Below are 10284 nucleotides of genomic sequence, written 5' to 3'. Positions count from 1 at the left end.
ACTCGAGTACAGATTCCTTTCTTTCCCCGCCGACGTAGATGTACCGTCAGAAACAAACGTAATACGTGAGCGATGCCAGAATGCTAAATGATTTATACTGTAGGAATAGATTAAATGGCTATATTTTCACCTCCCTTTACCCACAAATTTAGTCAGTCCGGCCTTTGTATGGCTGTCCTTCTAAACCACTAGAAAGTACCCATTTCCAACTGCATCATTATCAATGGCACATGCAGACAGAAGGTAACTGATAGAGACATATGATCAAGTAAGATTGAGACAGTAGGTATGTCGCAAGAACCACATCCACTCGGGAGATTTCGAAGAAAATTTATTGAGAACATAAAACATTAACAATGTTTACAAAAGATAGGGAGGGCTACAAATACCGATGTGTTCATGCGATGCCTGGTACAACAAAATTATACTGAATCTCGCAAGGGTTATATACAGGGTGCTTCACCTAAATTTTTACACAACTTTTAAAACTTGGCTTTTTGAGTTGGACGAACGCTTTTTCGGCATATCATTTTCAGCGGTGTAGTACATCAAAATACAACAAAGGAATGCTATCTAGCCGGCTGGTTAACTAATGTTCAATAGCTAACTTTTTCACTATTACTTTTAGGCTCCTTAATTATTGAGCGGTGTTACGCTCAGGGTAAGTGATATCTATATCAGTTTTTAGAATTTCGAAAACACGGTTACCTTCGGCGGTGTTGCCCAACAAATTCTGGCTACATCGCGCCGAAATACATGCGCGTTCGAGGCGCTTGCAGGTAAAGCCTCCTCTCCACTGCACATAACTCGTCAGAATAGACAAAATTTGTTCGGCGCCAGTGCCGAGGGTAATCACGCTTTCGAAATTCTAAAAACTGATATGCATATTACTGACGGTGGGGTATACCCCTCTCACTAATTAAGGCGGCGAACAGTAAAAGCTAGAAACTTAATTATTCAGTATTATTTAACCAGCCTGCTAGTTAGCACTTCTTAGTTTTATTCCTATGTACTACAGCGCTGATAATGCTATACCGTAAAAAGTGCTCTTCCAAGTCAAAAAGACTATTTTCAAAAATTGTCTAAAGTCTCAAGTGAAACACCAGGTACTAGGGGTGTGCGAATATTCGAAAATTTCTAATAGAATTTCGAATATTCTGCTAACCTGTTATTGGAATGAAGAAAATAGAGTACGCGCAAAATTACTCGAAACGTATCCGTTGTGCTTTTAACTTTCCAATTCTCTTCGAATCTTGGCGCGAGGTCTGATGAAGCCCCCCCGTATGTTTTTTCGAGGACTGTTGGAAAAGCCGAGTCCACACCGATTCCCCGTGTCATCTTGCCGCTCGGTATGAAGGATTCCGCGTCGCGATGCGGTCCATTTGTGTGGCTGCGGTCATAATGCTAATACATAGCATCTGCTGGACGACGCGCTAGGGCGCAGGCAAATTCAGCAAACCCTGGATTCATGATCGAAATCGAAAGGCACGTCTCATAGGTAGCTGTCATCGCTTTCATGACCTGACATGTGGCTCTAGTTTTTGTCTTCCGTCATCAATAGCAAAGCGGGATTCTCATATACATTTACCGTGACGGTAACATATTTACTTGGCCTTTCGACCCCTTATTGGAGATTTGCATTTATTTATTTTTTTAATTATTTTTACCTCATAGGTCCGAAAGGGGGCATTACATGAGGGGTGGGCTAGCATATGTGCTTATGTATAAAGTAATTAGTTCTTCGATCGATTCTTTGTAGCGGTCAGGGGTGTTATGTAGTGCAGTTTCCATCGGCAGGTTCTTCCACTCCCTCGCAGCCTGGCTGAAAAATGACTTGAGATGGCCAGGAGGTGGGCGCTCGAGGTGAATGCACGGCTTTCGGGTGGTTAATACGGCGTGAATGACGGCGGGCTGGAGTGATGACAGAAGTGCCCAGGGGTGAATAGTAGGATTTATGATAACGGCAAAGTCTAACTTTTCGGCGCTACTCAAGGCAGAGAAGGCCAGCTGGCAATTTTAGTGATGTAACGCGGGGGCGGTAAGAATAATCTGAATAATCTGAATGAATAATCTCCAGGGCTTTGGTAAAGTTTACCTGAGGGGGGTGCCAGATGCAGACGCATAATCAACTTTCGGCCTGACTAAATTTAAATAGACGGTTAGTTTTACTGCGGGCGGACTAAGCCGCGTGTTGTGTTTTAGATAGCCAAGGACACTTATTAGTTATGTTAATTACTTATATTCAGAGCGTTGGAAGTCCTTGTCAGATCGTGCTTCAGGCTAATTCCTAGGTATCTGTACGGTGGTGCATGTTGTGTCGCGTGTTTTAACAGCTATAGCTTTAAATTGAGGGTTGCATCGCCGAGAGGCCGCTGGCGCTTCAGTATTTCCACTATTGCTCGTTTTCTGCGAATACTCACACAAGTGGTAGATATTAGCATAAATATTCAACGCGTATACGGCTCGGTTGTTCACAAACCTCTACTATATACTCGAAGTGTCATCTTCTAAACCGCAGCCTGATTAACATCGAGAAGTACACTGTATCTTATACGGTTTATAGGAATGAGGGGAAGTGCCTACTTTATCCTCAAGGAGAGTACCTCTTCAAAGGGGCTTGTTTTTTGCTCACTTTTTGTGAATTCTCAGCCCAACAAATCCACATTTAGCGAGGCCAGGTAATTAAGCCTATTCCTAAAATGATCCATAGTATGGATGACGTAATTGCATCTTTTTCATTATTTCACAGCATAAATCAAATTCTGGCTGCCACTAAAAATGAGTTAAAATGATCATTTATTAGAAGTTCTCGCCTTTAAACGAAAGGACCTCGATGAACATACCATGAAGCCTTACAGTGGTTAATATTATTGCCTCAAGGGCAGTAACGTAAACTAAGAGACCGCAACGAATAGCATGGCTCGAAGGAAAACACGAAACCACCGCTGGGACATCGTTGCACGGACAGGGCTAACCAGACTTGACATCCCACATACGACGAGCAGACTCCGATGCTGACAAAATTAACGGAGCAAGCAGTTGCCCGCTAACTTTTCCACGCGTTGCCTAATTGAAATTTTCTGGTATGTTATGTGCTGGTTGGTAGCGGAAATATGTGCAATTTCGCACAGATAAACAGTGTTTCTTCATTTCCGATAGCCTTCTCCATTTACTTATGCATGCACCTGTACCATTCAAGTCACTCCGCGGCGCCCGAAAACCGTGTCTTTGCTTGCCTATTCATGAGTGCACCAGTAATCGATGTTACACTTCCCAACATATACAGGATGTTACATAAGCTCGTCTGACGGCAGGAATATGCAGATATGCACGGGCCCGTTGGTCGGGAGTCAACGTCGTCATAAAAAGGACCATTCTGTAAACATAAATTTATTTGAGCAGTGCATCCTTTTTTGAACACTGTTTCTTTAGAGCACGTTTTTACCGCCAAAAGCCATATGGCGCTTGCCCTGCAGCGTATCAAATATTGCTGTGACGCCCATGAAAAGGCGATACCTGTTCTGCGTGGTCGGCGTCGCTAAGCCGAAGATAAAGAGAACGAGGTTGGTGGCGTCTCGTCCTCGGCAAGCGGAGCCAACTGTTTTCAATCCTCCGTCCCAGTCTTGATAAACCCTTTGGTGTAACATCTTGGTGGAAGGTGCCGGGTATACTGGTTTCCCGAAGACGGCTCCTCTGCTTCAACCTCGCCGGAGCCGTCGCCTTTCTGGTCTGGCGCCTTCTGTGCCCATGATGTCCCTACACGGCGAAGCTCCCAGGTCTGTGCCCAGCAGTTCATGGCAGCATTTTCGGGAGCCACGGCCGTTCGTAGGCTCAACCAGCGAGGACGTAGATGAATGACATACCCACTACCAACGGGTGAGCCGCTAAAATAAGTGGAACTCTTCCGCCCGACTTGCCAACGTCGTCTTTCCCCTAAGTGACACGGCCCTAACGTGGTGTGAACACCACTAGGATTCATTTACGACATATGGGACCGCTTTGTACAGGAGCTCAAAAAGTGCTTCGGCGACTCTGTGAAGCAGAAGCGGGCTGAACAAGTGCTCGCGCAAAGGGCTCAGCTTCCCGGAGAGACCTGTGCTAAGTACACCGAAGAAATCATCAAGTTATACAAGGTCGTCTTTCCTGGCATGACAAAAGAGGATAAAGTCGGTCACCTACTTAGAGAGTTTGCTGAAGACATTTACAATTTTCTTATCGACAAACAAGTCTCGAGCCCGTGTACGACGTCATCCAGCACTGCCGCACGTTTGAGACATTGAAAATGCGTCGCATCACACAGAAATTCGGACATACGGCCGGAGTGACGACGGTGGCAGCCGTAGACACAATATCGTCGTGTGATCTGGCTTGCACGATCCGCCAGATTCCGCGCGAAGAGTTGACCAGGTCTTTGGAACTCACTCGGAATTGTTCCGTGCTCCCTCCTGAGTATCCCATGCACCTTCCTCCGCCTGCCGCAGTTAATGCAGCGGACTTTGAGGAGCACCGGGTGCTCCGATGGCTCCGGCCGAGAAACATACCCCGATCGCCTCCGGAGCACCGCCCCCACTTTTACCAGCTTGTGCCGGCCACATACGACGAGAACGTTTCATCCAGTACTGTATAGGCACGGCAATTACTTACCGGCTAAACGTGCTCCTGGTCCCTCTCTTTTATCTTACCGCGGCGTCCAGCCCGGTCATTTCTCGCGTCTTTGTCCCCGCCGCCAACCAACCCGTTACGGCTCCTCAGACTATCCTCGGCGGCCGGATTACCAACCTGTTCCTTCTCGGTGCCCGTCCTACCCGCCTGATTTCGACAACCCATGGCGTCCGTGTATATTTCAATTTCGAATAGTTCGCCGGCATCGGATAGAATCGTGACTCCACCTCCAGCTTTTCACACTCGTCGATCTCCATCACCCGGACGCCGCTCCTCCTCGCCTCCGGCAGAAAACTAGTCGGCGCGACCGATGGGGTGAGTTCGCTGGAAGTCTGCCGCCGGAAGAGATACCCCTTCCTGTAGTTATGTTGCGGAACAAAGTGATTGTGCTAGTGGATGTCGTACCTGGGATGGCTTTAGTGAATACCAGTGCTACTGTTTTCGTTATGAGCGCTGCGTTTAAGTGTCGCCTCGGACGCAAAGTTTTGTTTCGGTGGGACAAAAATGTCCAGTTTTGTGTTGTGAGTGGCGATCCTTTGCCTGCGATTGGAGTGTGTAGGGTTAAGGTGAAGTGTTCACCACGGAAATGGCGGTGCTCGCCCGATCGGCGCACGATGTCATTCCTGGGCTCGACTTTTTGCAGATGTGTGGCGCCAACGTCAACTGTCACACCGGTGAGCTCAGCGTCGGCAAATGTTTTACCCCTAGCCTTGTGGAAGGCTCTTGCAGTGGAGAGAGTGTGCTCGTTGTTGCCCGGGATACTCTCGTCCCTCCTTCGGCCGTATGCGTACCGGTTTCCTGTCCCGCTACCACTGTCGACGTGTTTGATGCGACTGCGGAACCGAACCATCTAACCTGCATTAAGAAGAATATTTTGGTTCCTCATGCCATGGTTTTCGTCACCAACGGTCGCACTAATCTCTGGGCAGTGAATTGTTCTACAGAATCTGTAGTCCTGCCTGAAGGCCAGAAACGCGTCGTGCAGCCACGACTCAAAATTGTCCGTTGCTTTGGTTATCGACGCATTGGACGCGGAAGGTCCAGAGTTTTGTGACGAGTCCAAGTTACTTAGCATGATCGACAACTCACTCTCGACGCATGAGATCTGTGCTCTGTTGCCCATTCGTCTGCGACACTCCACCATGTTTGACTTTTCGCAGCCCGGAGGTCCACCTTCCATCCCCTCGTCTCGGACCCTACACAGGGTTGACACTGGCGCCTCACATCCGATCCGGCAAAAGCCCTACCGAGTGTCCGCGTCTCAATGTAAGGTGATCAATGAGCAAGCGAAGGAGGTGTTAACTAAATGTGTTATACAAAAATTGAGTCCCTGGGCGCTGCTCCAGTAATTCTAAGAAGAATGGATCATGGCGTTTTTGCGCGGATTACCGTCGTCTGAATGACGTCACAAGAAAAGCCTTACCTAGTAGCGACGATGCCATCGACTGCCTTTTTTCAGCCTCCTACTTCCTTTCTACTGATCTTCGGTTGGGATACTGGCAAATCTCTATGCATCCCGCGGACAAAGTAAAAACAGCGTTTATTACGCCTGATGGCCTTTATGAATTTAAAGTGATGCCATTGGGCCTTTGCAGTCCACCCGCCACCTTCGAGAGATTTATAGACACTATACTCCGCGGTTTGAAATGGGAAATATGCATGTGCTACCTCGACGACGTTGTCACTTTCGGAAAGACGTTCAGTGAGCACAACGACCGTTTACCGCTCGTCCGGGACTGTTTGTGCCATGCTGGCCTTGTGCTTAACTCTAAAAGAGCCACTTTGGAGCGCGTCAAGCGTTAGTGCTTGGACACCTCGTTGATGAAGACAGCGGCGGCAGACCTGATCCAGCCAAGACTGCAGCTGTCGAGTCGTTCAAGCCACCAAAGTCTGTCAAAAAGCTGCGGAGTTTCTTGGGCCTATGCTGTTACTTTCAGCGCTTTATTCATCGCTTTGCAGAGTAGCTTACCTCCTGGCAGGTCTACTTGAGAAAGATGGACACCGAGTGCACACCTGAGTGCGACTCCGCCTTCCGCTAACTAAAATTCCGTCTCACGTCCACACCCTCTACTTCGCCACTTTGATCCCTCCGCTCCCACAGAGATTCATACCGACGCCACCAGTGTTGGCCTCGGCGCTGTTCTCTTCCAGCGATGCGATAACAAAGAGCACGTTGTTGCCTATGCTAGTCGCTTGCTCAGCAAGCCGGAGCGCAATTATACAGTAACCGAGCAAGAATGCTTGCCCTATTTCAGGCAGTCGCTGACTCGCTGTTGAACTCCTTACTCCCCAACTCAAAGCCTCGGGGGGCGGATGCACAAGAGAGACGAAAGTGTGAAGTTATACTGTCTGTTAACAGGGTCTCGCACGACTTGAACAGGGTCGTCGGTAAATTCAAGGCAGCGTTCCTTTTTTCTGCGCCTTGGAAGCTGTCGCGTTTTTGAAATTTAGCAAGAAAAGATAAATAAAAGAAGGTTGGGCGAGGCACTAACCGCAGGAACGAGTTTGCACCGTGCACATCGAAAGTAATCTATGAGATTCAACTCAGCTGTGGTAAGGGGTATGTCGGGAAAACGGGCAGCTGCAGTGACACCAGATTATTAGATCATGCGAATTCCTTAGGCGATACACGTGGGCAGCGTGTACCTAAGCTTTTCAAGTCCTGCAAGCATGATAAAGAAGATGCACTCCGATTTTCAGACGGACTAAGGCTATTGATTTCGCGAAGGAAAAGACAGAAGGTGAAATTCTTGAAGCCTCGGAAATCGCGAGGTTACTGCCTGATAAGTGTGTTAGCGATGCGTCCATCTACTTGTACCGCAAGGAGTTGGAATTTTTCGGGTTGACGAAATCATAACGTTTTTTTTTGCTTTCTATGGTTGGCACGCATGCCCTGTGTCGTTGAAGGTAGGAGGCGTATCTGCAATAAACCAGTTGTGAGGTACCGAGAGGGTCCAACTGATCATGCCGCAATTTTTTTTTTGTGCGTAGTGTCTTCTATCAACTGCTCGGGAGCGACAGCAGCGAAAATAAACATAACGATCTGACCTAGGCGCCATTGACTAATCCTTATCATTTAGGACTATATTATAGGTTTCTGTGGATGTTGATCAATTTGCGGAAGGCACCTTCTGCGGCCATTTACATCTCTATTCGGACATTAACGCCAGCAAGAAAAAAAGCATTGAGATTCTCAATTAAATTTTTATTTTGATGAAACCAGCCCCGACAAACCCTTTTTTGGGAAGAGCACTGAGAAAATTTGCTTAAATAACAGAGACAAACTTAGCTCTTTTTGCCATGAATATTTCTCCATATTTATGTGGCGCGTGCGCTAGGTATACCTGGAGACTTCCCAATCTCACTTACACCTCGGGCTTCATTTCTTTCTTTTTTCTCTCTCACAAAAATTCCAGATCTTTCTCTATCTCCTCTTTCGTGGCGAAGTCTCCGAGGTACTTCTTGGAGTAGCCGTAGTGGTTTTCAGCTGCGAAGCGATTTTCTAGCTTGTCCAGTTCATTCCAGAAGCCGCCGTAATCAAGTGGTGGAGCCTGGCCTCCCAGATCTGGCGGTAGATTCTCCGGAGAAATTTCCTTGTGAAGTGATTCGAAATTCTGTCCATGGAATTGAAACTTCAAGAGAAAAACGCATTAGCCGAAGGCTTTTGGCAACAATCATTCTCATTATACGAGAGTGAAAGGAGAAAGAGGAGCAAATGCGTGTCAAATACTCTACTTCAAGTATCGAATACGAGGTAAGAAGTCCGTGGAACTAGAGTTCCTCTACAAAATGTGTATGAATCGTAAATCAAGCAAAACGTTGATTCTGCAAATGCAACAAAGCTGTATTTACTATTAAAACAAAATAATCTTGTGCTACTAGTTCATTAACTTCATCTATTGCTATCATCGAGAATGTTTTGCATAACAGGAGCAAGCACAGGCCTGCTCATGTCGCTTGTGCAGTGGTTCTAGTTTGACCCCGCACGTGAGGATAGCTAGTACACTGTTCATTAATATATCAATATGAGGTGAAACATTTACAGGGGAATAGTTAGAGCATTTGCCTCCTCGTATTTATCAGTTGCCTCTTCTTGCCGTGCCACTGATTCGAAACTGTAGGCCGAAACCATTACGACGTACACCGTTAATAGAAGATTACAGACTTAATCCGAAGTCACTCTGCCCCTTCTGTATCACCCCCGGTTAGAGCACTGATGACTCCAGTGAGCAAATTTGCTTTCAACCTTTGCAAGGGGCTCAGAGTTTTGAGACGCATCGCTCAGCCGGAGAAGCCAGCAAGCAGGAGCGTTGGGCTTGGCTCCGAGAGCAATCGATTTCCGCGTCACGCGAGTACATCTCCGTCCGTTTTCCACTGCAATAAACTCAAGTCAAGGAATCGATCATGTCTGCACAATACCTAGCAGCATTAAATAAAAGATCCATCCATACTGGGCAGTGGCAGGACTTCCTGCTCCTGCCTACAATCCCGCATACTTTACATCGAATTCTAGACGCTCAGCGCGTGGGTAGTGACGTGACCTTTGCACCCTCGTATTAGTGAGAAATATTTTCGCACTACGTGACTTCCATTATTACAGCTACGTGGCATAGGTGCGAAAACCCACGGTGGACATAAGATTATCACCGGGAGAGCGAAAATGTGAAAAATACATTTCAATCTTCGTTAAGAGAGTCTTCGTTGAAACACGGAAACCCTATGTTTGGTTTACGGTTTGTGTTTCAACTCGGTTGGTATCCAAATGAGGCTGCGTCTCCGACACAGTTATGTTAAAAAGGGAATACTGCTGGATGAGTGGTTGCATGCTACACACAAGCCCCGCCGCGGTGGTTCAGTGGTTACGGCGCTCGGCTGCTGACCCGAAAGACGCGGGTTCGATCCCGGCTGCGGCCGCTGAATATCGATGAAGTGTGCTGTGGGATGTCGGTACACGTTAAAGAACCCCAGGTCGTCGAAATTTGCGGAGACCTTCACTACGGCGTCCCTCACAGCCTGAGTTCCTTTGGGACATTAAACCCTAATAAACCAAACCAAAACATACACAGAAGCCTTGTTGGTTATCGCGTTTTTGGTTATCGACACCTCGATATGAAGTGCAAAGCGCCCATCCCCACTCACCCGTCTGGCCAACTTTGTCTTCAAGAAAGGCTTCATGATGGCGTATAATATGTCGAAACCGTGCGCCTGATGTACCACATGGAATGCCTTTATCCTGGAAGGCATGCAGTCCTGATGAATTTCACCAAGGGAGTGGGGAGAAAAAACACGAGACAGGGACACGGTTGAGGCAACAGGATCAGATGTATATTTTATAGTTTAATATAACGCGTGGTCTTCATGCGTGAGCTAGCATGTACAAAACATTCTGCAAAATGAATACCGCAGCTCATGCCGCCATCTGTCGAAGTTGCTCCCGTCTTAGACAGAAAAATACATAAACTCGCATTTGCTTTGCAGCAGTTTTGCCATGCAAGCCCACAAAGGCACAGGATGGCTAGGCAATGCTTCTCAGCGATTTCTGCATGCACAGCATACAGCTGTGTGCACCACTTAAAACTGCTGGTAGTCCTGTGGGAAAAGTTGTTGTGCTTTACCCTGATG

At 47.3% G+C, this 10284-nt stretch overlaps 1 protein-coding gene across 1 annotated transcript; it reads right to left on the bottom strand.

Annotated features, from left to right (window-relative positions):
* Window positions 1-7992: 7992 nt before the first annotated feature.
* On the bottom strand, window positions 7993-9929 carry LOC149370290 (clavesin-2-like). Its single transcript, XM_089582970.1, has 2 exons — window positions 9802-9929; window positions 7993-8294 (listed from the first exon to the last, which is right to left on the bottom strand). Exons 1-2 carry the CDS (start codon window positions 9904-9906, stop codon window positions 8064-8066), a joined length of 336 nt encoding a protein of 111 aa, XP_089439096.1. The 5' UTR covers window positions 9907-9929; the 3' UTR covers window positions 7993-8063.
* Between the last annotated feature and the right edge of the window lie 355 nt (window positions 9930-10284).

The sequence above is a fragment of the Amblyomma mixtum genome, chromosome 1 (genome assembly GCF_055824585.1).
Source record: "Amblyomma mixtum isolate Tamu chromosome 1, ASM5582458v1, whole genome shotgun sequence".
Lineage (NCBI taxonomy): Eukaryota > Metazoa > Arthropoda > Arachnida > Ixodida > Ixodidae > Amblyomma > Amblyomma mixtum.
The sequence above is the reverse complement of the archived record's forward strand: the minus strand, read 5'-3'. Positions and strand labels throughout refer to the sequence as shown.

What these genes read in the sequence shown, in the direction of transcription:
- LOC149370290 (XM_089582970.1), bottom strand. Translation starts at nt 9,906, where the DNA reads ATGCCTTCCAGGATAAAGGCATTCCATGTGGTACATCAGGCGCACGGT. An exon ending in AGACAAAGTTGGCCAGACGG is followed by an intron (nt 8,295 to 9,801) that starts GTGAGTGGGGAT and finishes TTTCTCTTGAAG; the next exon opens with TTTCAATTCCATGGACAGAA.